Source organism: Anomaloglossus baeobatrachus, unplaced genomic scaffold (assembly GCF_048569485.1).
Source record: "Anomaloglossus baeobatrachus isolate aAnoBae1 unplaced genomic scaffold, aAnoBae1.hap1 Scaffold_442, whole genome shotgun sequence".
NCBI lineage: Eukaryota > Metazoa > Chordata > Amphibia > Anura > Aromobatidae > Anomaloglossus > Anomaloglossus baeobatrachus.
In genome coordinates this window covers 79,424-107,091 of record NW_027443757.1, presented here as the reverse complement: position 1 = coordinate 107,091, position 27,668 = coordinate 79,424, and the positions used below count along the sequence as shown (strand labels likewise).

Genomic DNA, 27,668 nt, shown 5'->3' with positions numbered 1-27,668 from the left:
GATAAAGCATGGGTTACAAACAGGTATACAATTACATCAGTTACCTTGTGTGTCTGGCCACAGGGGGGCGCTGTAGACCAGGTTTCTAGGATTCTTCCTCACAGGTCTTTCCCAACCAGGCCCCCGAGCAGAAGAACCCTGGAAAATGGCCTAAGTAGGGTTATCAACCTGGGCAGATCCAGGTCCCCTCCTACCTTAGTGACCTCACAGGGAAGCACTGCCACTCCCCCTGCATGGATCAGAATTATCCAGCAAAGGGGATATTGGCCATAACTTTGCCTGGGAGCGTCGTAGGCGGACGCCAATGCTCTCATTGTGACAGTTATGAATTTAGCTACAGAACGAGGGGACTCATGACCTGTCTGCCAGTTCCCCATTGGCTGATATCACGCCTGGGGCATTTCCCAAGCTCCCCCTTCCATAAAAAAGGTGTGCCAGCATCGTCCGCCTGCGCAAACACCATTTTTGTGGTTGCCATATTTATCGGAGATATGGCTTGCGAGATATGAACCATTTTTTACTGGAGTCGTTCTGTCTGGCTACTTCCAAGCCTTGCTAATGAGAGACAACTCTTGTTACAGGGTGACGGCAGGGAGTCATCCTGGGTCCATTGTCCTCACATCATCTCATCTCCATATCAGAGGAGATGGCTGTTGGAGGTGTAAGTGGGATGTGACACCTTCACAGATGCTGGACATTTGAGCACAAGAAGGGAGGGGGGCACTGTCAGGGAGTGATGAGAGCAATTATGACTTCTAGTCATAATTCCTCTTCATATCCCAGGATTTACCTCACAGCGGGAAACTTTGAAAATCAAGCTAGACTTCTGAGCGACAACTTAGCTGAGAGAGGCTATAAACCAAAAAATATAAGATCAGGATACATTAGAGCAGCCAAAAGCAATCGTGAGTCTCTCTTAACAACTAAAAACATAAACAACAGTAGAGATCTACAACCTGTGAGATTTATCACAGCGTTTAATAATAGATGGCATGAAATCAAAACCATTTTTCAGAGACATTGGCAGATATTGCTGGCAGATAAAGACCTAGCCAAACATCTGACTATATATCCATCAATGACTTGGCGTAGATCCAAAAATCTTAAAGATTTACTAACCCGTAGCCACTATGTCCCTTTGAACAATAATCCATTCAGTCAAAAAGGACCCAAATGGGGCTGTTACAAATGTGGGACCTGCTCGGCATGTAAATATGTGCAGAGATGTACAACATTTGAGAACAGTGGGGGTACAAAAAACTACTCCATTACATTTAACATCACTTGCAAGACTGAAATGGTGATATATCATGCTAGCTGTTCATGCAACATGATATATATTGGCATGACCACCAGACAGCTAAGAGTGAGAACTCTGGAGCATATCCGCGATATCATCAATGCCAAGGGATGTAAAGATATTAGTGAGCTAAAAACAATACCAAAACATTTTTTCCTTTACCATAAGTGCAATCCCACTGGCCTCAAAGTAAAAGGCATTGATCATGTCAGCTTGGGAGCCAGAGGGGGAAATTATAAAAATGAACTTCTAAAAAAAGAAACAAAATGGATTGTAGTGCTTGACACCATGGCCCCAAGAGAGTTAAACGAATCCTTGAGCTTCAGGTCCTTTTTGCATGTGTAGCGCGAATTTTAATACACTTTATTTCATTATATAACATTTTAATATAATTTCCTGTTCTTTTTCTATGCCCTTGTCTCTATCATATAGCAATGTCATACGTTATAGAAAACATCTACTCTGTTGAATTCTATGGACCCTCTCCCTCTCTTTGATGGAAAAAAAAGGGGATATAAAAGCCCAATGCTACAATGTTAGCCATATGGATGAATAAAACTGAATATTGAAAAGTTGGAGAATATTTGGACTGCGGATGGACGTAGTTATTCAACACTAAGTATAATGTGCATGTTTACATATACATAAAAAGATATAGAAGATATTATGTCAGCGTTAATATAAAAATATATGCTGGCAATATATTATGATTATCTATGTATTTACATGTGAATGTTTTCAGACATATGCTCAAGTACTATTTTTAAGGTTAGCTAATATAACTACCTTACATGGTTGAATTCGGCTGCTGCCTGACGCTGGGGGACGCAGTGTTGGTGTGCGCTGTGCATTTCCTGCGCGTGACTCGCCGACAGAGTGAGTTGGCATGGAGACCGGAATACATATCCGGTCTCCATGCCCGCTCCGTGTCACGTGGCCGCTGACTGCAGAGTTGCGGTCATGTGGCACGTGACGTGCTCGACAGGCGACTTGCGCCCAGGATGCGCATCATACAAACATGTGCGTCCACATACCCGACCGGAGGTGTGCACCTGAACTCAATCATGGACCCCTTATAAAGGGTATATGCTATGGACAGCACATACCTCCTGATGAAACCGGCAGTGCGGTGAGGTTGGAGTGGGTGCAATTTGCGGTGCTGCTGTGGACATATATTCTGTACAAATGACAACAGGTAATTGGACTGACTTATGGGGCTAAGTAGATAGATGGGGGTAATACTATAGGCACATGCCTGATACCTTAAACTTTTATGGCATGCAAATTATGGTGCCCTTTAATCAATCTATATAGTGGTTGTTGACATACCCATATTCTATATATGTGTGCTTATATCTCCATACTAGTATAAAACTCTACAAGTTTGGTATCCTATACTATGCGCATGTAAACTACATCCCCATTGGTCCGCTCCTGTAAACATATGATATATATATATGTCCATTTACACTGGCCGTTACTATACGGGCAGATGCAGTCACTGTAGTACTGTGCCACTCCTTATAAGTGCGGCTTGACATCCCTCCCTATATCCCAAAAATGTTATCCTGTGTATGATGAAATTTTTATGTGATTTTGGCACGAGCACTTTGTACAAATAAAAATTTGATGTTTCAAATATAGAGTACGATTCCTGAATTTTTTATAGGTTGTTAGCCATGCTATTATCTTCCCTGAGCAACACAATAGGGTATATAGCCAGAAATCAACTGTGCACTATACAGTGTAAAATAAACATATAATGTTACACTTCTGCACAATGGGGCTAGCACCACAGGTGCTGCTTATCACCCGCTTAAAGCGGTTGTGAGGCCACCAGAGTCCCTGCCTGGGTCTCCCAGAATTTGTCCCCCTCTGCAGCGTCCGAGGAGCTGACAGGAATGGCTGCCGGCGTCCTGAGGAGAGGAGGGAGCCGTGGGCGTGACCCAGAAAGAGCGGGAACTGGTGCCTGCACTGTGCACAGTGAGGGGAGTGGAGTATGCAAAGCATGCTCCAGCCCTCAGTGCTGCTCGTTCTGAGCAGCGTCCTGCCCTTCCCCTGCCTGTCAGGGCTGGGGGTGGGAGGAAAGGAACTAGGCCGCAAAAAGCCGGGGACTCTAGTAATAAACGTGGCCGCCGTAAAAGCGCGGCCGGCGTGGAAGTCCCCGGCGCACTACAAGTCCCAGCCGCGCCGCAGTGTTTCCATGGCAGCGGCGGTCAGTGCGGCAGTCCCTATACATAAACACACTCAGCAACGCTGAGTGTGTAATGGCACCTATTAACCCGGTCAGCGCCGCGGTCCCCGGTGCACTAGCACACCCAGCAAAGCTGGAGTGTTGCTGTGCGCGGTCCCCACCGGGATACAGAGTACCTCCAAGTAGCAGGGCCATGTCCCTGAACGATACCCGGCTCCTATCCAGCAGGCTCCACAGGAGTTGTGGATGAAGCACGGTCTCAGTGCCTGGAGACCGATAGGATCCCACTTCCACCAGAGCCCTGAGGGGGATGGGGAAGGAAAACAGCATGTGGGCTCCAGCCTCCGTACCCGCAATGGATACCTCAACCTTACAACACCGCCGACAAGAGTGGGGTGAGAAGGGAGCATGCTGGGGGCCCTATATGGGCCCACTTTTCTTCCATCCGACATGGTCAGCAGCTGCTGCTGACCAATCTGTGGAGCTGTGCGTGCGTGTCTGACCTCCTTCGCACAAAGCAAAAAACTGAGGAGCCCGTGGGAGCACGGGGGGTGTATAGGCAGAAGGGGAGGGGCTTAACACTTTTAGTGTAATACTTTGTGCGGCCTCCGGAGGCATAGCCTATACACCCAATTGTCTGGGTCTCCCAATGGAGCGACAAAGAAACAACGGGCGTAGTATTTTTATCTCGAAAACGGAACGAAATAGAGAAAAAAAGTGAATTACAAAGTTGTAGGGCATCATCAATTCAATACGAATCCACACCTTGCATACAGAAATGCTATGATATGAAACCCATGACCCCCCAAAACATTGAATGCTGGTCACGCATATGGCGCTCATTAGTGGCCCCCGTCAGCTACAATGCACATCTGGACTCTGCACAGCATACTGTATCTTGCTGCAATGCACATCTGGCCTCTGCACAGCATACTGTATCTTGCTGCAATGCACATCTGGACTCTGCACAGCATACTGTATCTTGCTGCAATGCACATCTGGCCTCTGCACAGCATACTGTATCCTGCTGCAATGCACATCTGGCCTCTGCACAGCATACTGTATCTGGCTGCAATGCACATCTGGCCTCTGCACAGCATACTGTATCTTGCTGCACGCTGTGCAATATGGCAGGTGACACGTTTGCACAAGCATCTGTGATACGTGGTGGTAGGTCCTAAAATGTTGGGGGAGGGGTCGCATACACCAGCTGTTTGATGTGACCTCACAGAAAGAAGTCCAATGGGGACAGGTGAGCGGAGGCCACTCCACACAGCCACCATACCCAATGACTTGTAGGAAGGTCTCCATGAGGTATCGCTTCACGTCCGCAGCCTTGTGAGGTTTACACCTTCTAATCATAGCATTTCTGTATGCAAGGTGTGGATTCCTATTGAATTGATGATGCCCTACAACTTTGTAACTCACTTTTTTTCTCTATCTCGTTCCGTTTTAGAGATAAAAATGCTAACTCCGTTGTTTTCCACCAGGTGGCGCTATAGGTGGTGTCATTGCGTAGCGCATGGCTACTTTACTATACCTAGACACCACTTCTATGCCTATAGCTGCCGCCGTTCTCAAGTTAATGGCAGTGGACAGGATATGGGTGGACACACTGTATATAGGTGAGGTGTATAAAGGATATGGGTGGACACACTGTATATAGGTGCGGTGTATACAGGATATGGGTGGACACACTGTATATAGGTGAGGTGTATACAGGATATGGGTGGACACACTGTATATAGGTGCGGTGTATACAGGATATGGGTGGACACACTGTATATAGGTGAGGTGTATACAGGATATGGGTGGACACACTGTATATAGGTGCGGTGTATACAGGATATGGTTGGACACACTGTATATAGGTGCGGTGTATACAGGATATGGGTGGACACACTGTATATAGGTGCGGTGTATACAGGAGATGGGTGGACACACTGTATATAGGCGCGGTGTATACAGGATATGGGTGGACACACTGTATATAGGTGCGGTGTATACAGGAGATGGGTGGACACACTGTATATAGGTGCGGTGTATACAGGAGATGGGTGGACACACTATATAGGTGCGGTGTATACAGGATATGGGTGGACACACTGTATATAGGTGCGGTGTATACAGGATATGGGTGGACACACTGTATATAGGTGCGGTGTATACAGGATATGGGTGGACACACTGTATATAGGTGCGGTGTGTACAGGATATGGTTGGACACACTGTATATAGGTGCGGTGTATACAGGATATGGGTGGACACACTGTATATAAGGCTGCTGAGGTCGGGTCTGGAGACCCCTGGCCGGCAGGGCTGTGGAGTCGGAGTCGGAGTCGTGGAGTCGGAGTCGGAGTCGGAGCTCATTTTGGTGGAGTCGGAGTCGGTATAAAATGCACCGACTCCGACTCCTAAAATATATAATAAATTGGGGACAGGAGTGCTATGCAGAATGTGCTGAATATTTTACTAAATAACAACATTTAGTATAATGCTTATATTTAAGTGAAAAATTTATTGTAGTACAATGTGAACATCAGACATTTAATTGTTTTTATGATACAATAATCAAGATATTTGGATAGAACATAAAATATTTATTGGAATACAACTTTAGAACACAAAAAAACTAATAAATTGTAAATATGTAATATATATAATATATATATATATACAGTGTATATACACACACACAAGATATATATGTAATCTACTGTATATTACATAGTGTATTACATATTTACAATTTATTACAGTTTTTTGTGTTCTAAAGTTGTATTCCAATAAATATATTTTATGTTCTATCCAAATATCTTGATTATTGTATCATAAAAATTATTAAATGTCTGATGTTCACATACACATATTCATGTACTACAATAAATTTTTCACCTAACTATAAGCAATATATGTAGGAGCCGGAGTCGGAGCCGGAGTCGGAGTCGGAGCCGGAGTCGGTGCAAGAGAATTTGAGGAGTCGGAGTCGGAGTCGGAGTCGAAGGTTTGGCTTACCGACTCCACAGCCCTGCTGGCCGGGCCATTTGCTGACCGCGAATCTGATGTGTGACAGTTCTAATACTAATTGTATAAGGTGCAAATTAGTGAAGACAAAACTGTTCGGTGCTCGGGACAAGCATTTTGATGCTTGGAAGTCAATGGGGGACCTGCATTTTTCAGCAAGATTTTCCATAAAAATGCTCGAGTTCCCCATTGACTTCCGTTATACCCAGTAATCGAGTACCAAGCATCAAAATGCTCATTACGAGCACTGAACAGTTCACTCATCACTTCCGCAAATTAACACTAAATACGTAAATGAGGACTCGGCAGCGCAGACAGTTGCTTTTGCCACTCACCAACTTGCGTATACGATCTAGGACCAAATCGACTATCTCCTTTCCGATGGTGTAATGTCCCCGAGCGTAGTTGTTGGCAGCATCTTCCTTTCCTGTGATGAGCTGTTCGGGGTGGAACAGTTGGCGGTATGTGCCGGTGCGCACCTCATCTGTACAGGAACGTATGTGATAAGTAACAACCCGTTATTCTGGGAGATACGCGACGTGATCTGAAGGCAGTGATCAGATCCGAGCTAATCTATATCCCGCCATAACTTCTGCTTTACTTATATATCTGGCTCTTTCTGACAATCAGACACTACTGATCTCTACATTCAAACAGAAATTGTTAGCGCAAATTCACGTATGTGAGGCTTTTCCCAAAATCTACAATTAAAGGGCTCAATTCAGCGGTAAAAATCTGCAGCAGAAATTCAGATGCTGAATGTCACCAGGACGTATCCTTGTCTGTTAATTTTACCTGTGAAAATGTCAGATGCTGGCGTCGCAGCCAAAAAGTACTACTTACCAACCACCGTGGGCTCCAGATCCACAAACACCGCCCTGGGGGAATGTTTTCCGGCTCCTGTCTCACTGAAGAATGTGTTGAACGAGTCGTCTCCTCCACCGATGGTTTTATCGCTGGGCATCTGTCCATCGGGCTGAATCCCATGTTCCAGGCAGAAGAGCTCCCAGCATGCATTGCCAATCTGAACTCCGGCCTGGCCCACGTGGATAGAAATGCACTCACGCTGCGAGAAAAACAGATTCCTGTAGTCAATGTCGATGTTCTTTGAAATTTGGAAAACCAATATGTCTTTAAGGCTATGTGCGCACTAGAAATGTGAAGTTTCTCAAGAAAATTTCTTGAGAAACTTCTGCCAGTGAAAGATTTCCGGACCTGCGGAAAAAATCCACACCAAATCCGCATGCGTTTTTGCCGCGGATTTACCACAGGTTTGTCCCTGCAATAAATAATAAAGATAATCGATAGACAGATAATGGATAGAGGGAAAGATGGATAGATGAATAGATAGATAGATAGAGGGATAGATAGAGTGATAGATAGATAGATAGATAGATAGATAGATAGAGGGATAGATAGATAGATAGATAGATAGAGGGATAGATAGATAGATAGATAGATAGATAGATAGATAGATAGATAGATAGATAGATAGATAGATAGATAGATAGATAGATAGATGGATAGATAGATAGAGGGATAGATAGATAGATAGAGGGATAGATAGAGGGATAGATAGATAGATAGATAGAGGGATAGATAGATAGATAGATAGATAGATAGATAGATAGATAGAGGGATAGATAGAGGGATAGATAGAGGGATAGAGGGATAGATAGATAGATAGATAGAGGGATAGATAGATAGATAGATAGATAGAGGGATAGATAGATAGATAGATAGATAGAGGGATAGATAGATAGATAGAGGGATAGATGGATAGATAGATGGATAGAGGGATAGATGGATAGATAGATAGATAGATAGATAGATAGAGGGATAGATAGATAGATAGATAGATAAATAGAGGGATAGATAGATAGAGGGATAGATGGATAGATAGATGGATAGATAGATAGATAGATAGATAAATAGAGGGATAGATAGATAGATAGAGGGATAGATAGATAGAGGGATAGATAGATAGATAGATAGATAGATAGATAGAGGGATAGATAGATAGATAGATAGATAGAGGGATAGATAGAGGGATAGATAGAGGGATAGAGGGATAGATAGATAGATAGATAGATAGATAGATAGATGAGAAAAACCTATATAATGTTCCACCTCCCTGCATTTTCTAAGCTTGCACCCTTTAGTGACTTTCATGTGGCACTTAGGCTACTTTCACACCTCCGGTTTCTGCAATGCGGCACAATCCGGCACTTTGCATGAAAATCGCAACCGATTTTTTTTGCTGCCGGTTGCGATTTTCCTGCATAGACTTTAATTAGTGCCGCATTGTGCCGCATGGCCTTGCGTTCCGTCCGGTTTTTGCCGCATGCGGCAGATGTAGCCGATGCGGCGGCCGGATGGAACGTTGCCTGGCACGTTTTTTCGTGCGGCAAAAAAAAACCGCATCGCGCCGCATTCGGCCGATGCGGCGCATTTTTCAATGCATGCCTATGGCGGCCGGATGCGGCAATAACCGCATCCGGCCGCCGCATGCGGTTTTTGCCACTGCGCATGCTCAGTAGCATGCCGCAAGCGGCAAAAACCGGACTGGCCGCACAGGAAAAACGTATGCAAAGGATGCAGTGTTTTCACCGCATCCGTTGCATAGCTTGCACAGCCGGATTGAGCCGCAGAGCTCAAGCCGGATGTGTGAAAGTAGCCTAAAGGGTGCTTAGCCTTGTATTTAGCCATAAAATAAATAAATAATTAAAAAAAAATGACGTGAGGTCCCCCCATTTTTTGTAGCCAGCTAGGGTAAAGCAGACAGCTGCAGCCTGCAGACCACCGCTGGCAGCTTCACCTTGGCTGATAATCCAAAACAGTGGGCACCCCACGCTGTTATTTTAAATTATATAAATAATTTAAAAAAAAAAAACGTGGGGTCCCCCCCATATTGGATCACCAGCCAAGGTAAAGCGGACAGCTGGGGTCTGATATTCTCAGACTAGGGAGGTCCACTGTTATCGGACACTCCCCAGCCTAAAAATAGCAGGCCGCAGCCGCCCCAGAAGTGGCGCATCCATTAGACGTGCCAATCCTGGCGCTTTGCCCCAGCTCATCCCGCGCCCTGGTGCGTTGGCAAACGGGGTAATATATGGGGTTGATGCCAGATGTGTAATGTCACCTGGCATCAAGCCCTGGGGTTGGTGAGGTCAGGCGTCTATCAGATACCCGACATCACCAACCCAGTCAGTAATAATTAAAAAATAGACAACAAAAAAAAGTTTTATTTGAAAAAACACTCCCCAAAACATTCCCTCTTTAACCAATTTATTGAAAAGAGCACAATCAATTCCACGTCCGGCGTAATCCAATAAGGGGGGGGGGGCACGGCGATCCATACCATAGTCGCTGTCCCAGTCAATGAAAAACAGAATGTTCCCCATTGGCTGGGAGAGCAATGCAGTGACCTGAGCTAACATCAATAGGTCAGCTCAGGTCACTGCAGGGGATGACGAGCGCTGCCATCAGGAGCATAGATGAGATCATTACCTTCTGTGATCATCTCCTGTACTGCTGACGTCAGCGCTGTCACTGACTTATCGCGAGAGCCCGTGACGTCACCACTAGTGACAGTCTCGGGCCGCTCGCGAGACGGGCATAGACAGCAGTGACCGCGGTGACGTCAGGAGGCAGGAGATCGTCACAGCAGGTAATGATCTCACCTCCTGACAGCAGCGATCGTCATCCCCGCGGCTCCCAGCACTGCAGGATGTCAGTGTCTGCCTGCGCTGCCGTGTGACAGGCTGCTGACACTGCGGGCAGACACTGACACTGCAGTGCAGGCAGCCGCGAGGCCGGAGCAGGACACACACTGCACGGGCACCTGGAGGTCGCACGGAAGCGCTTCTGTGCGGCGTCCAGGGAGTGTGACGTGTGTTTACTCTGCTCCTCTTCCTGGCATAATGACATCGCTTCCTGCAAAACCGCAGGCAGCGATGGGCATTACCGCAGGTAAATCGCGGCTATTCCGGGGGTATACCGCACATCATTGCTACCTGCGGAATACCCCCGGAATACCGCAGGTACCTGCGGAAATTAATGGACATGCACATTTTCTCAAGAAAGTTTCTCGAGAAAATTTTCTCAAGAAATTTTCTTGAGAAAAATCCGCACAGTGCGCACAACTATTTTTTTTTCTCATTGAATTTCATGGGAAATGTCTGCACAAAGATTGCAGACATTTCTCAAGAAATTTCCGGGGCAAATCTGCGGGAAAAACGGTCTAGTGCGCACATAGCCTAAGGCTGCTGAACGCCGTGTGCACAGGGCCAGCAGCATGCAAATGTGGCCAGTGCCTAATGGTCTTGGGTTCGGGCAGCACCAAGAGGAAACTACCGGACCCACTCTGCCCAGGTCTGAATTTGCAATATTTGCTGTACATTGATGGCAGATGTCCACGCAATGGAGCAGAGACCAAAGAAAGGCAATTTAGCCTCTTAAAGGGGTTGTTCACCACTCAGACAACTCCTTCTCAATCACTGTTTCCCATGTTATTTGGTTTGGTTTTTTTTTTAGAAAATAACATATTTGGTATAAATTTTAGAACTAATAAAATCTAAGAATAACTACATACCAAAATGAAAAAAAAACCCATATCTATCTATATCTATATAAATTGAATAAAACAAGATCTGAAAGTCATATGGATCCCGAAAGGTAGTGATAAAGTCTACAGCTCACGCCCAAAAAAAAGTGCTCATACACCTTTATCAAATGAAAATGACACCGGCCATAGACCTCTATGGTGACACCGGCCATAGACCTCTATGGTGACACCTGCCATAGACCTCTATGGTGACACCTGCCATAGACCTCTGTGGTGACACCTGCCATAGACTTCTGTGATGACACCTGCCATAGACTTCTGTGATGACACCTGCCATAGACCTCTATGGTGACACCTGCCATAGACCTCTGTGGTGACACCTGCCATAGACCTCTGTGGTGACACCTGCCATAGACCTCTGTGGTGACACCTGCCATAGACCTCTGTGGTGACACCTGCCATAGACCTCTGTGGTGACACCTGCCATAGACCTCTGTGGTGACACCTGCCATAGACCTCTGTGGTAACACCTGCCATAGACCTCTGTGGTGACACCTGTCAGAGACCTCTGTGGTGACACCTGTCAGAGACCTCTGTGGTGACACCTGTCATAGACCTCTGTGGTGACACCTGTCATAGACCTCTGTGGTGACACCTGTCATAGACCTCTGTGCTGACAACTGCCATAGACCTCTGTGGTGACACCTGTCATAGACCTCTGTGGTGACACCTGTCATAGACCTCTGTGGTGACACCTGCCATAGACCTCTGTGGTGACACCTGTCATAGACCTCTATGGTGACACCTGTCATAGACCTGTGGTGACACCTGCCATAAACCTCTGTTATGACACCTGCCATAGACCTCTACGGTGACACCTGCCATAGACCTCTGTGATGACACCTGCCATAGACCTCTGTGGTGACACCTGCCATAGACCTCTGTGGTGACACCTGCTATAGACCTCTGTGGTGATACTAGCCATAGACCTCTGTGGTGACACCTGCCATAGACTTCTGTGGTGACACCTGCCATAGACCTCTATAGTGACACCTGCCATAGACCTCTGTGGTGACACCTGCCATAGACCTCTGTGGTGATACTAGCCATAGACCTCTATAGTGACACCTACCATAGACCTCTGTGGTGACACCTGCCATAGACCTCTGTGATGACACCTGCCATAGACCTGTATGGTGACACCTGCCATAGACCTCTGTGGTGACACCAGCCATAGACCTCTATGGTGACACCTGCCATAGACCTCTGTGGTGACACCTGCCATAGACCTCTATGGTGACACCTGTCATAGACCTCTGTGGTGACACCTGCCATAGACCTCTGTGGTGACACCGGCCATAGACCTCTGTGCTGACAACTGCCATAGACCTCTGTGATGACACCTTCCATAGACCTGTGATGACACCTGCCATAGACCTCTGTGGTGACACCTGCCATAGACCTCTATGGTGACACCTGTCATAGACCTCTATGGTGACACCTGTCATAGACCTCTATGGTGACACCTGCCATAAACCTCTGTTATGACACCTGCCATAGACCTCTATGGTGACACCTGCCATAGACCTATGTGATGACACCTGCCATAGACCTCTATGGTGACACCTGCCATAGACCTCTGTGGTGACACCTGCCATAGACCTCTATGGTGACACCTGTCATAGACCTGTGATGACACCTGCCATAAACCTCTGTTATGACACCTGCCATAAACCTCTGTTATGACACATGCCATAGACCTCTATGGTGCCACCTTCCATAGGCATGTGGCGACACCTGCCATAGACCTCTGTGATGACACTGGCCATAGACCTCTATGGTGACACCAGCCATAGACCTCTGTGGTGACACCTGCCATAGACCTCTGTCATGACACCTGCCATAGACCTCTGTGGTGACACCTGTCATAGACCTCTATGGTGACACCTTCCATAGACCTGTGATGACACCTGCCATAGACCTCTGTGATGACACCTGCCATAGACATCTGTGGTGACACCAGCCATAGACCTCTGTGATGACACCTGTCATAGCCCTCTATGGTGACACCTGCCATAGACCTCTGTGGTGACACCTGCCATAGACCTCTGTGGTGACACCAGCCATAGACCTCTGTGATGACACCTGTCATAGACCTCTATGGTGACACCTTCCATAGACCTGTGATGACACCTGCCATAGTCCTCTATGGTGACACCTGCCATAGACCTCTATGGTGACACCTGCCATAGACCTCTATGGTGACACCTGCCATAGACCTCTATGGTGACACCTGCCATAGACCTCTATGGTGACACCTGCCATAGACCTCTATGGTGACACCTGCCATAGACCTCTATGGTGACACCTGCCATAGACCTCTGTGCTGACACCTGCCATAGACCTCTGTGGTGACACCTGCCATAGACCTCTGTGATGACACCTGTCATAGACCTCTATGGTGACACCTGCCATAGACCTCTGTGCTGACACCTGCCATAGACCTCTGTGGTGACACCTGCCATAGACCTCTGTGATGACACCTGTCATAGCCCTCTATGGTGACACCTGCCATAGACCTCTATGGTGACACCTGCCATAGACCTCTATGGTGATACCTGCCATAGACCTCTGTGATGAGACACCAGTTAAGGTACACATTACACTGCCGGCTCTTCATGTCTTCTGCACCAATCACAGGTCTGATTATAACAGACAGATAGCCAATCACAGACGGGAATTGTGGGAGGTGGTCTTGTCTCCTTTCAACGGTCACTGATGCAGCCTCGCCCCCAGCAATCATAGTGCGTCATGGCCCCCACTAATGGCCCTCACCACGAGACCTTATCCCCTGCTTCTATTAGCTGAGCCGGGGCTCCGCAGTGAGCTGCGGGTGGACGCCATGTCTTACCATAGTTATCTCCGCAGAGGTATGTCCAATGGGGTATGTTTGTTCCGCCGCTTCACGTCTCTTCTCCTCACCTCACACCGCGCAGCTCCAGTAACCAACTGTCGCGTCTCCCGCCCGCTGCCCCTGCTTATAAGACTCATGCGGTGCGCTCGAGCGTGTCTGCCTCTACTGATTGGATGAAATTGCAATGAGGGCGGGAAATTATAACCAGTCACTCTCCAGTTATCCATACAGGTAGCGCGTGCAGGCTGTGATTGGTTGCTAGGCAGCTGGGGACAGCAGTGATTGGTTGGCTGCTTATGGACTCACTGCGCGGGAAGATTGTTTCTAACGGTCGCTTGAGGGTTACCTCAGTTGAGGGTTACCTCAAGCGACCGTTAGAAACAATCTTCCCGCGCAGTGAGTCCATGAGCAGCCAACCAATCACTGCTGTCCCCAGCTGCCTAGCAACCAATCACAGCCTGCACGCGCTACCTGTAGAGATAACTGGAGATTGACTGGTTATAATTTCCCGCCCTCATTGTAATTTCATCCAATCAGTAGAGGCAGACACGCTCGAGCGCACCGCATGAGTCTTATAAGCAGGGGCAGCGGGCGGGAGACGCGACAGTTGGTTACTGGAGCTGCGCGGTGTGAGGTGAGAAGAGACGTGAAGCGGCGGAACAAACATACCCCATTGGACATACCTCTGCGGAGATAACTATGGTAAGACATGGCGTCCACCCGCAGCTCACTGCGGAGCCCCGGCTCAGCTAATAGAAGCAGGGGATAAGGTCTCGTGGTGAGGGCCATTAGTGGGGGCCATGACGCACTATGATTGCTGGGGGCGAGGCTGCATCAGTGACCGTTGAAAGGAGACAAGACCACCTCCCACAATTCCCGTCTGTGATTGGCTATCTGTCTGTTATAATCAGACCTATGATTGGCGCAGAAGACATGAAGAGCCGGCTGTGTAATGTGTACCTTAACTGGAGTCTCATCACAGAGGTCTATGGCAGGTGTCACCATAGAGGTCTATGGCAGGTGTCACCATAGAGGTCTATGGCAGGTGTCACCATAGAGGGCTATGACAGGTGTCACCACAGAGGTCTATGGCAGGTGTCACCACAGAGGTCTATGGCAGGTGTCACCACAGAGGTCTATGGCAGGTGTCACCACAGAGGTCTATGACAGGTGTCACCACAGAAGTCTATGGCAGGTGTCACCACAGAGGTCTATGGCAGGTGTCACCACAGAGGTCTATGGCAGGTGTCACCACAGAGGTCTATTACAGGTGTCACCACAGAGGTCTATGACAGGTGTCACCACAGAGGTCTATGGCAGGTGTCACCACAGAGGTCTATGGCAGTTGTCACCACAGAGGTCTATGGCAGGTGTCACCACAGAGGTCTATTACAGGTGTCACCACAGAGGTCTATGGCAGGTGTTACCACAGAGGTCTATGGCCGGTGTCACCACAGAGGTCTATGGCAGGTGTCACCATAGAGGTCTATGGCAGGTGTCATCATAGAGGTCTATGGCAGGTGTCACAATAGAGGTCTATGATAGGTGTCACGACAGAGGTCTATGATAGGTGTCACCATAGAGGTCTATGGCAGGTGTCACCACAGAGGTCTATGGCCGGTGTCACCACAGAGGTCTATGGCCGGTGTCACCACAGAGGTCTATGGCAGGTGTCACCACAGAGGTCTATGGCAGGTGTCACCACAGAGGTCTATGGCAGGTGTCACCACAGAGGTCTATGGCAGGTGTCACCATAGAGGTCTATGACAGGTGTCACCACAGAGGTCTATGGCAGGTGTCACCATAGAGGTGTATGGCAAGTGTGACCACAGAGGTCTATGGCAGGTGTCACCACAGAGGTCTATGGCAGTTGTCACCACAGAGGTCTATGGCAGTTGTCAGCACAGAGGTCTATGGCAGGTGTCACCACAGAGGTCTATTACAGGTGTCACCACAGAGGTCTATGACAGGTGTCACCACAGAGGTCTATGGCCGGTGTCACCACAGAGGTCTATGGCCGGTGTCACCACAGAGGTCTATGGCAGGTGTCACCACAGAGGTCTATGGCAGGTGTCACCACAGAGGTCTATGGCAGGTGTCACCACAGAGGTCTATGGCAGGTGTCACCACAGAGGTCTATGGCAGGTGTCACCACAGAGGTTTATGGCAGGTGTCACCACAGGTCTATGGCTGGTGTCACCACAGAGGTCTATGGCAGGTGTCACCACAGAGGTCTATGGCAGGTGTCACCATAGAGGTCTATGGCAGGTGTCACCATAGAGGTCTATGGCAGGTGTCACCATAGAGGTCTATGGCAGGTGTCACCATAGAGGTCTATGGCCAGTATCACCATAGGGGTCTATGGCAGGTGTCATCACAGAGGTCTATGGCAGGTGTCACCACAGAGGTCTATGGCAGGTGTCACCATAGAGGTCTATGGCCGGTGTCATCACAGAGGTCTATGGCAGGTGTCACCATAGAGGTCTATGGCAGGTGTCACCATAGAGGTCTATGGCAGGTGTCACCATAGAGGTCTATGACAGGTGTCACCACAGAGGTCTATGGCGGGTGTCACCACAGAGGTCTATGGCGGGTGTCACCACAGAGGTCTATGGCAGGTGTCACCACAGAGGTCTATGGCAGGTGTCACCACAGAGGTCTATGGCAGGTGTCATCACAGAGGTCTATGGCAGGTGTCATCACAGAGGTCTATGGCAGGTGTCACCATAGAGGTCTATGGCAGGTGTCATCACAGATTTCTATGGCAGGTGTCACCACAGAGGTCTATGGCAGGTGTCACCACAGTCATCACAGAGGTCTATGGCAGGTGTCACCATAGAGGTCTATGGCAGGTGTCACCATAGAGGTCTATGGCAGGTGTCATCACAGAGGTCTATGGCAGGTGTCACCATAGAGGTCTATGGCAGGTGTCACCATAGAGGTCTATGGCAGGTGTCACCATAGACGTCTATGGCAGGTGTCACCATAGAGGTCTATGATAGGTGTTATCACAGAGGTCTATGATAGGTGTCACCATAGAGGTCTATGGCAGGTGTCACCATAGAGGTCTATGGCAGGTGTCATCATAGAGGTCTATGGCAGGTGTCACAATAGAGGTCTATGATAGGTGTCATGACAGAGGTCTATGATAGGTGTCACCATAGAGGTCTATGGCAGGTGTCACCATAGAGGTCTATGGCAGGTGTCATCACAGAGGTCTATGGCAGGTGTCACCACAGAGGTCTATGGCAGGTGTCACCACAGAGGTCTATGGCAGGTGTCACCACAGAGGTCTATGGCCGGTGTCACCACAGAGGTCTATGGCAGGTGTCACCACAGAGGTCTATGGCAGGTGTCACCACAGAGGTCTATGGCAGGTGTCACCACAGAGGTCTATGGCAGGTGTCACCACAGAGGTCTATGACAGGTGTCACCATAGAGGTGTATGGCAGGTGTCACCATAGAGGTGTATGGCAGGTGTCACCATAGAGGTGTATGGCAGGTGTCACCATAGAGGTCTATGGCAGTTGTCACCATAGAGGTCTATGGCAGTTGTCACCACAGAGGTCTATGGCAGTTGTCACCACAGAGGTCTATGGCAGTTGTCACCACAGAGGTCTATGGCAGTTGTCACCACAGAGGTCTATGGCAGTTGTCAGCACAGAGGTCTATGGCAGGTGTCACCACAGAGGTCTATGGCAGGTGTCACCACAGAGGTCTATGGCAGGTGTCACCACAGAGGTCTATGGCAGGTGTCACCACAGAGGTCTATGGCAGGTGTCACCACAGAGGTCTATGACAGGTGTCACCACAGAGGTCTATGGCAGGTGTCACCACAGAGGTCTATGGCAGGTGTCACCACAGAGGTCTATTACAGGTGTCACCACAGAGGTCTATTACAGGTGTCACCACAGAGGTCTATGGCAGGTGTTACCACAGAGGTCTATGGCAGGTGTTACCACAGAGGTCTATGGCCGGTGTCACCACAGAGGTCTATGGCAGGTGTCACCATAGAGGTCTATGGCAGGTGTCACCATAGACGTCTATGGCAGGTGTCATCATAGAGGTCTATGGCAGGTGTCACAATAGAGGTCTATGATAGGTGTCATGACAGAGGTCTATGATAGGTGTCACCATAGAGGTCTATGGCAGGTGTCACCATAGAGGTCTATGGCAGGTGTCACCATAGAGGTCTATGGCAGGTGTCATCACAGAGGTCTATGGCAGGTGTCACCACAGAGGTCTATGGCAGGTGTCACCACAGAGGTCTATGGCCGGTGTCACCACAGAGGTCTATGGCAGGTGTCACCACAGAGGTCTATGGCAGGTGTCACCACAGAGGTCTATGGCAGGTGTCACCACAGAGGTCTATGGCAGGTGTCACCATAGAGGTCTATGACAGGTGTCACCACAGAGGTCTATGGCAGGTGTCACCATAGAAGTGTATGGCAAGTGTGACCACAGAGGTCTATGGCAGGTGTCACCACAGAGGTCTATGGCAGTTGTCACCACAGAGGTCTATGGCAGTTGTCAGCACAGAGGTCTATGGCAGGTGTCACCATAGAGGTCTATGGCAGGTGTCACCACAGAGGTCTATGGCAGGTGTCATCACAGAGGTCTATGGCAGGTGTCATCACAGAGGTCTATGGCAGGTGTCACCACAGAGGTCTATGGCAGGTGTCATCACAGAGGTCTATGGCAGGTGTCACCATAGAGGTCTATGGCAGGTGTCATAACAGAGGTTTATGGCAGGTGTCACCATAGAGGTCTGTGACAGGTGTCACCATAGAGGTCTATGACAGGTGTCACCATAGAGGTCTATGGCAGGTGTCACCACAGAGGTCTATGGCAGGTGTCACCACAGAGGTCTATGGCAGGTGTCACCACAGAGGTCTATGACAGGTGTCACCACAGAGGTCTATGGCAGGTGTCACCACAGAGGTCTATGGCAGTTGTCACCACAGAGGTCTATGGCAGGTGTCACCACAGAGGTCTATGGCAGGTGTCACCACAGAGGTCTATTACAGGTGTCACCACAGAGGTCTATGGCAGGTGTCACCACAGAGGTCTATGGCAGGTGTCACCACAGAGGTCTATGGCCGGTGTCACCACAGAGGTCTATGGCAGGTGTCACCACAGAGGTCTATGGCAGGTGTCACCACAGAGGTTTATGGCAGGTGTCACCACAGAGGTTTATGGCTGGTGTCACCACAGAGGTCTATGGCAGGTGTCACCACAGGTCTATGGCAGGTGTCACCATAGAGGTCTATGGCAGGTGTCACCATAGAGGTCTATGGCCAGTATCACCATAGGGGTCTATGGCAGGTGTCATCACAGAGGTCTATGGCAGGTGTCACCACAGAGGTCTATGGCAGGTGTCACCATAGAGGTCTATGGCCAGTGTTATCACAGAGGTCTATGGCAGGTGTCACCATAGAGGTCTATGGCAGGTGTCATCACAGGTCTATGGAAGGTGTCACCATAGAGGTCTATGACAGGTGTCACCACAGAGGTCTATGGCAGGTGTCACCACAGAGGTCTATGGCAGGTGTCATCACAGAGGTCTATGGCAGGTGTCACCATAGAGGTCTATGGCAGGTGTCATAACAGAGGTTTATGGCAGGTGTCACCACAGGTCTATGACAGGTGTCACCATAGAGGTCTATGACAGGTGTCACCACAGAGGTCTATGGCAGGTGTCACCACAGAGGTCTATGACAGGTGTCACCACAGAGGTCTATGGCAGGTGTCACCATAGAGGTCTATTGCAGGTGTCACCACAGAGGTCTATGGCAGGTGTCATCACAGAGGTCTATGGCAGGTGTCATCACAGAGGTCTATGCAGGTGTCACCACAGAGGTCTATGGCAGGTGTCATCACAGAGGTCTATGGCAGGTGTCACCACAGAGGTCTATGGCAGGTGTCACCACAGAGGTCTATGGCAGGTGTCACCACAGAGGTCTATGGCAGGTGTCACCACAGAGGGCTATGGCAGGTGTCATCACAGAGGTCTATGGCAGGTGTCACCATAGAGGTCTATGGCAGGTGTCATCACAGAGGTCTATGCAGGTGTCACCATAGAGGTCTATGGCCGGTGTAATTTTCATTTGATAAAGGTGTATGAGCACTTTTTTTTGGGCGTGAGCTGTAGACTTTATCACTACCTTTCGGGATCCATATGACTTTCAGATCTTGTTTTATTCAATTTATATATATATAGATATAGATAGATATATGTTTTTTCTTTGTCGCTCCATTGGGAGACCCAGACAATCGGGTGTATAGCTTCTGCCTCCGGAGGCCACACAAAGTATTACACTTAAAAGTGTAAAGCCCCTCCCCTTCTGCCTATACACCCCCCCGTGCATCACGGGCTCCTCAGTTTTTATGCTTTGTGCGAAGGAGGCACACATGCACGCAAGCTCCACAATTTAGTCAGCAGCAGCTGCTGACTATATCGGATGGAAGAAAAGGGGGCCCATAACAGGGCCCCCAGCATGCTCCCTTCTCACCCCACTCTGGTCGGCGGTGTTTGTTAAGGTTGAGGTACCCATTGCGGGTACATAGGCAGGAGCCACATGCTGTTTTCCTTCCCCATCCCTTAGGCTACTTTCACACATCAGTTTTTTGCCATCAGGTTCAATCCGGAAAAAAACGGGTAAAACGGATCCAGTACCGCATCCGTTTTTTCCCCATAGACTTGCATTGTTACCGGATTGTACCGGATGGCTTTGCGTTGCATCCGTTTTTTTCCGGATGCGGCAAAATTAGTTAATGCGGCGGCCGGAGGCAACGTAGCTTGCAACGTTTTTTTGTCCGGCAAAAAAAACGCATCGCGCCGGATCCGGCGCTATACGGCGTGTTTTACAATAGAAGCCTATGGACGCCGGATCCGGCGTAATGCGGTAAAAAACGGATGCGGCCGCCGGATCCGTTTTTCTAAACTGAGCATGCTCCAATGTAATTAACAAAACGGATCCAGCCAAAAAACGGACGAAAAGGATGCAAAAACGGATGCAAACCGTATCCACCGGATCCGTTTTTTAACGGATCCGGCATAACGGATCCGTTAAAAAAACGGATCCGGTGGATACGGTTTTCACTTTTTTTTCAGGATCCGTTGGATCAGGAAAAAAAAGGACTGTGCCTGAATACAGAAAACTGATGTGTGAAAGTAGCCTTAAGGGCTCTGGGTGAAGTGGGATCCTAATCGGTCACCAGGCACTGAGACCGTGCTCCATCCACAGCTCCTGGGGAATCTGCTGGACAGGAGCCGGGTATCTTCAGGGACAAGGCCCTGCTACTGTGAGGTACTCTGTGTCCCCTTGGGGACGGCGCATGGAGCGCTTGTGTCATACACGCTGCAGCACTGCTGGGTGTGTTAGTGCGCCGGGACTACCGCGCTGACCGCGCTTGTTTGCCGGCCGCGCTTATAACTTTAGTCCCCGGCTTCTGCGGTCTAGTACCGCATATTCCCGCCCCCAGACCTGCCAGTCAGGGGAAGGGCGGGACGCTGCACTGGACGTCAGCGCTGAGGGCTGGAGCATACTTTGTATCCTCCTCCCCCCTCACTGAGCACAGTGGGGCACCAGATTCCCGCACTTTCTAGGGCACGCCCACGGCCCCCTCCTCCTCACAGAACGCCGGCAGCCATTCCTGTCAGCACTTCTGAAGCTGGAGAGGAGAGACAACACGGCTCTGGGAGGCCCAGGCAGGGAATCTGGTGGTCACACAACCGCTTTGGGCGGTCGGTAAGCAGCACCTGTTTCTAGGTGCTGGCCCCACTGAGTGCCGAAGTGTATATATATATATATATATGCTTATATGCTATACATTTACTCTGTACGGTCGCACTGTTGGTTTTTGGCTATATACCCTCCCGGATTGTACTCAGAGGAGACAACAGCATGTCGTCCGCAAAAAGCAAGGGTGCCAAAGCACAGGCTTACTTTGCAACCTGTACCTCATGTGCGGCTATGCTACCGGCAGGTTCCACCTACCCTCATTGTGTGCAATGCTCGGCCCCTGCGGCACTTACTCAGCCGGAGCCTCTGCAACTGGTGGCCCAGGTGGATCCACCTGCTACCACTATCCAGGTGACAGGGACGGAGTTTGCAGTATTCGCTGACAAACTTTCTGAGAGTATGGATAAATGGTCTGCTCAGATACTAGAAGCCTTGCAGTCCAGACCGGTAACACAGGCCCCGGGCACTGTTGAATCATTGACCCCAGGCCCCCCTCTGTTGGAGCAGCAAAGTGCTCCTGGGGTGACTCATAGGTCCCAAGGTGAGGTCTCTGACACGGACCGCAGTCCCAGACCGCCTAAGCGGGCTCGCTGGGAGCCTCCCTCGACTTCATCACACTGCTCAGGGTCTCAGCAAGGACTCTCTAGAGGATGAAGCGGAGGTGGCAGATCAGGATTCTGATCCTGAAGCCGCTCTCAACCTAGATACACCTGAAGGTGACGCCATAGTGAATGACCTTATAGCGACCATCAATCGTATGTTGGATATTTCTCCCTCAGCTCCTCCGGTGGAGGAGTCAGCTTCTCAGCAGGAGAAATTCCGTTTTAGGTTTCCCAAGCGTACAATGAGTATGTTTCTGGATCACTCCGACTTCAGAGAGGCAGTCCAGAAACACCAAGCTTGTCCAGATAAGCGCTTTTCAAAGCGCCTTAAGGACACGTTATCCCTTCCCACCTGACGTTGTCAAGGGTTGGGCTCAGTGTCCCAAGGTGGATCCTCCAATCTCCAGACTGGCGGCTAGATCCATAGTTGCAGTGGAAGATGGGGCTTCACTCAAAGATGCCACTGACAGACAGATGGAGCTCTGGTTGAAATCCATCTATGAAGCTATCGGCGCGTCCTTTGCTCCGGCATTCGCTGCCGTATGGGCACTCCAAGCTATCTCAGCTTGTCACTCGCAGATTAATAAAGAAAAAAAGGGAACCAGCACGATCTGAAATTGGCATGCATCATATAAAAAGTGAAAATTCACAAATTTATTCCAACTGTACTATAATAAAAAAATGAGATTTTTAGCAAATAATTGATCAATTTTTTGAGCCACCCCTGCCAACGTCACGGCAAATCTCAATAGGGGGGTCCTACTCTACATTCTGTATTTCATGTGCCATGCGGCCTCCTAGATAAAGTTAAAAGCAGAACCATAATGGAGCACACATACCTGCAACCTGTATATAGCCGCTTCCATGTTGCAAAAAAGGCACTTGTGGATAGAGACCAGCCCAGGTCCCAGCATGTGGAGCAAGCCCTACACATACCAGGACTATATCAGAACTGATCCTCCCAGTGTCAAACAGCAACCATTGATAAAGGCGGACCAGATCCAAGAATGGTGCTTAATTAGCATTGCCTGTGGAAAGGGGTGAGGTAACTGAGTCTGAACAGCTACCAACAGTAGGAATATATTGCAAACCAAAATCAGGCGTGCATGGTATGGTGCTGGTCAGACACCAGATTTGTAGCATAACTACGGTCAAAACAGAGAAAAAAAGGGAACCAGCACGATCTGAAATTGGCATGCATCATATAAAAAGTGAAAATTCACAAATTTATTCCAACTGTACTATAATAAAAAAATGAGATTTTTAGCAAATAATTGATCAATTTTTTGAGCCACCCCTGCCAACGTCACGGCAAATCTCAATAGGGGGGTCCTACTCTACATTCTGTATTTCATGTGCCATGCGGCCTCCTAGATAAAGTTAAAAGCAGAACCATAATGGAGCACACATACCTGCAACCTGTATATAGCCGCTTCCATGTTGCAAAAAAGGCACTTGTGGATAGAGACCAGCCCAGGTCCCAGCATGTGGAGCAAGCCCTACACATACCAGGACTATATCAGAACTGATCCTCCCAGTGTCAAACAGCAACCATTGATGAAGGCGGACCAGATCCAAGAATGGTGCTTAATTAGCATTGCCTGTGGAAAGGGGTGAGGTAACTGAGTCTGAACAGCTACCAACAGGAGGAATATATTGCAAACCAAAATCAGGCGTGCATGGTATGGTGCTGGTCAGACACCAGATTTGTAGCATAACTACGGTCAAAACAGAGAAAAAAAGGGAACCAGCACGATCTGAAATTGGCATGCATCATATAAAAAGTGAAAATTCACAAATTTATTCCAACTGTACTATAATAAAAAAATGAGATTTTTAGCAAATAATTGATCAATTTTTTGAGCCACCCCTGCCAACGTCACGGCAAATCTCAATAGGGGGGTCCTACTCTACATTCTGTATTTCATGTGCCATGCGGCCTCCTAGATAAAGTTAAAAGCAGAACCATAATGGAGCACACATACCTGCAACCTGTATATAGCCGCTTCCATGTTGCAAAAAAGGCACTTGTGGATAGAGACCAGCCCAGGTCCCAGCATGTGGAGCAAGCCCTACACATACCAGGACTATATCAGAACTGATCCTCCCAGTGTCAAACAGCAACCATTGATAAAGGCGGACCAGATCCAAGAATGGTGCTTAATTAGCATTGCCTGTGGAAAGGGGTGAGGTAACTGAGTCTGAACAGCTACCAACAGGAGGAATATATTGCAAACCAAAATCAGGCGTGCATGGTATGGTGCTGGTCAGACACCAGATTTGTAGCATAACTACGGTCAAAACAGAGAAAAAAAGGGAACCAGCACGATCTGAAATTGGCATGCATCATATAAAAAGTGAAAATTCACAAATTTATTCCAACTGTACTATAATAATTTTTTTTTTTATTGTAGTACAGTTGGAATAAATCTGTGAATTTTCACTTTTAATATTATGCATGCCAATTTCAGATCATGCTGGCTCCCCTCTCTCTCTGTTTGGTCGTAGTTATGCTACAAGTTCTGGTGGCCGGTCACCACCATGCCATGCATGCCTGATTTTGGTTTGCTATGTATTCCTCCTGTTGGTAGCTGTTCAGATTCAGTTACCTCACCCCTTTCCACAGGCAATGCTAATTAAGCACCATCTTGGATCTGGTCCGCCTTTATCAATGGTTGCTGTTTGACACTGGGAGGATCAGTTCTGATATAGTCCTGGTATGTGTAGGGCTTGCTCCACATGCTGGGACCTGGGCTGGTCTCTATCCACAAGTGCCTTTTTTGCAACATAGAAGCGGTTATATACAGGTTACAGGTATGTGTGCTCCATTATGGTTCTGCTTTTAACTTTATCTAGGAGGCCGCATGGCACATGAAATACAGAATGTAGAGTAGGACCCCCCTATTGAGATTTGCCGTGACGTTGGCAGGGGTGGCTCAAAAAATTGATCAATTATTTGCTAAAAATCTTTTTTTTTTTTTTTTTTTTATTGTAGTACAGTTGGAATAAATCTGTGAATTTTCACTTTTAATATTATGCATGCCAATTTCAGATCATGCTGGCTCCCCTCCCACTCGCAGATTAATGCAGTCACACGTGCCTCTACTCCGCAGGTGGTGTCCTTAACCTCCCAGGCGTCGGCGTTTGCGTCCTACGCCATTAATGCTGACCTGGACTCTGCGAGCCGTACGGCGGTAGCATCCGCCAATTCAGTGGCAGTCCGCAGGGCCATGTGGCTACGTGAATGGAAGGCAGACTCTGCTTCCAAAAAGTTCTTAACCGGTTTGCCATTGTCTGGCGACCGCTTGTTTGGTGAGCGATTGGATGAAATCATTAAACAATCCAAGGGAAAGGACTCATCCTTACCCCAGTCCAAACCAAACAGACCTCAACAACGGAAGGTACAATCGAGGTTTCGGTCCTTTCGGTCCGCGGGCAGGTCTCAATTCTCCTCGTCCAACAGGCCACAGAAGGGTCAGACGAACTCCGATTCTTGGCGGTCTAAGTCACGCCCTAAAAAGACCGCCGGAGGAACCACTCCCAAAGCGGCCTCCTCATGACTTTCGGCCTCTTCACACCGCATCCTTGGTCGGTGGCAGGCTCTCCCGCTTTTGCGACACCTGGCTGCCACAGGTACAAGACCGTTGGGTGAGAGACATTCTGTCTCACGGTTACAGGATAGAGTTCAGCTCTCGTCCTCCGTCCCGATTCTTCAGAACATCTCCGCCCCCCGACAGAGTCGAGGCTCTTCTTCAGGCGGTGTGCACTCTGAAGGCAGAAGGAGTGGTGATCCCTGTTCCTCTTCAGCAACAGGGTCACGGTTTTTACTCCAACTTGTTCGTGGTGCCAAAAAAGGACGGATCTTTCCGTCCTGTTCTGGACCTAAAACTGCTCAACAAACTCGTAAAAACCAGGCGGTTCCGGATGGAATCGCTCCGCTCCGTCATCGCCTCAATGTCCCAAGGAGATTTCCTAGCATCAATCGACATCAAAGATGCTTATCTCCACGTGCCGATTGCACCAGAGCATCAGCGCTTCCTGCGTTTCGCCATAGGGGACGAACACCTTCAGTTCGTGGCACTGCCTTTCGGCCTGGCGACAGCCCCACGGGTCTTCACCAAGGTCATGGCAACAGTGGTAGCAGTCCTACACTCTCAGGGACACTCGGTGATCCCTTACTTAGACGATCTGCTTGTCAAGGCACCCTCTCGAGTGGCATGCCAACACAGCCTGAGCATTGCTCTGGAAACTCTCCAGAGATTCGGGTGGATCATCAATTTTCCAAAGTCAAATCTGACACCGGCCCAATCACTGACATATCTCGGCATGGAGTTTCATACTCTCTCAGCGATAGTGAAGCTTCCGCTGGACAAACAGCGTTCACTACAGACAGGGGTGCAATCTCTCCTTCATGGTCAGTCACACCCCCTGAGGCGCCTCATGTACTTCCTAGGGAAGATGGTGGCAGCAATGGAGGCAGTTCCTTTTGCGCAGTTTCACCTGCGTCCCCTTCAATGGGACATTCTCCGCAAATGGGACAGGAAGTCGACGTCCCTCGACAGGAACGTCTCCCTTTCTCAGGCAGCCAAAACCTCCCTTCGGTGGTGGCTTCTTCCCACTTCATTGTCGAAGGGGAAATCCTTCCTACCCCCATCCTGGGAGGTGGTCACGACGGACGCGAGTCTGTCAGGGTGGGGAGCGGTTTTTCTCCACCACAGGGCTCAGGGTACCTGGACTCAGCCAGAGTCCTCCCTTCAGATCAATGTTCTGGAGATAAGGGCAGTGTATCTTGCCCTAAAGGCGTTCCAGCCGTGGCTGGAAGGCAAGCAGATCCGAATTCAGTCGGACAACTCCACCGCGGTGGCATACATCAACCACCAAGGCGGAACACGCAGTCGGCAAGCCTTCCAGGAAGTCCGGCGGATTCTGCTGTGGGTGGAAGCCACAGCCTCCACCATATCCGCAGTTCACATCCCGGGCGTAGAAAACTGGGAAGCAGACTTTCTCAGTCGCCAGGGCATGGACGCAGGGGAATGGTCCCTTCACCCGGACGTGTTTCAAGAGATCTGTTGCCGCTGGGGTACGCCGGACGTCGACCTAATGGCGTCTCGGCACAACAACAAGGTCCCGGCATTCATGGCACGGTCTCAAGATCCCAGAGCTCTGGCGGCAGACGCCTTAGTTCAGGATTGGTCGCAGTTTCAGCTCCCTTATGTGTTTCCTCCTCTGGCACTGCTGCCCAGAGTGTTACGCAAGATCAGGTCCGACTGCCGCCGCGCCATCCTCGTCGCTCCAGACTGGCCGAGGAGGTCGTGGTACCCG

The 27,668-nt window shown here is 49.0% G+C and overlaps 3 protein-coding genes across 3 annotated transcripts in view; 2 read left to right on the top strand and 1 right to left on the bottom strand.

The window, feature by feature from the left end:
• Window positions 1-1,878, top strand: part of LOC142279871 (uncharacterized) — a 153,098-nt gene extending 151,220 nt beyond the window's left edge. Inside the window, exon 8 of the mRNA XM_075332706.1 lies at window positions 1,733-1,878. Within this exon, the coding sequence (XP_075188821.1) occupies window positions 1,733-1,797 (65 nt within the window). The 3' untranslated portion in view covers window positions 1,798-1,878. The remainder of the gene's footprint in view (window positions 1-1,732) is intronic.
• The window catches only part of LOC142279869 (tubulin alpha-3 chain-like), a 50,348-nt gene extending 36,177 nt beyond the window's left edge, over window positions 1-14,171 (bottom strand). The window contains exons 1-3 of the mRNA XM_075332704.1: window positions 13,997-14,171; window positions 7,362-7,584; window positions 6,854-7,002 (exon numbers count right to left, since the gene is read on the bottom strand). Of these exons, the coding sequence (XP_075188819.1) occupies window positions 6,854-7,002; window positions 7,362-7,584; window positions 13,997-13,999 (375 nt within the window). The 5' untranslated portion in view covers window positions 14,000-14,171. The remainder of the gene's footprint in view (window positions 1-6,853; window positions 7,003-7,361; window positions 7,585-13,996) is intronic.
• Window positions 14,172-14,543: 372 nt separating this feature from the next.
• The window catches only part of LOC142279870 (tubulin alpha-3 chain-like), a 71,981-nt gene continuing 58,856 nt past the window's right edge, over window positions 14,544-27,668 (top strand). The window contains exon 1 of the mRNA XM_075332705.1: window positions 14,544-14,701. Coding sequence (XP_075188820.1) covers window positions 14,699-14,701 — 3 coding nt within the window. The 5' untranslated portion in view covers window positions 14,544-14,698. The remainder of the gene's footprint in view (window positions 14,702-27,668) is intronic.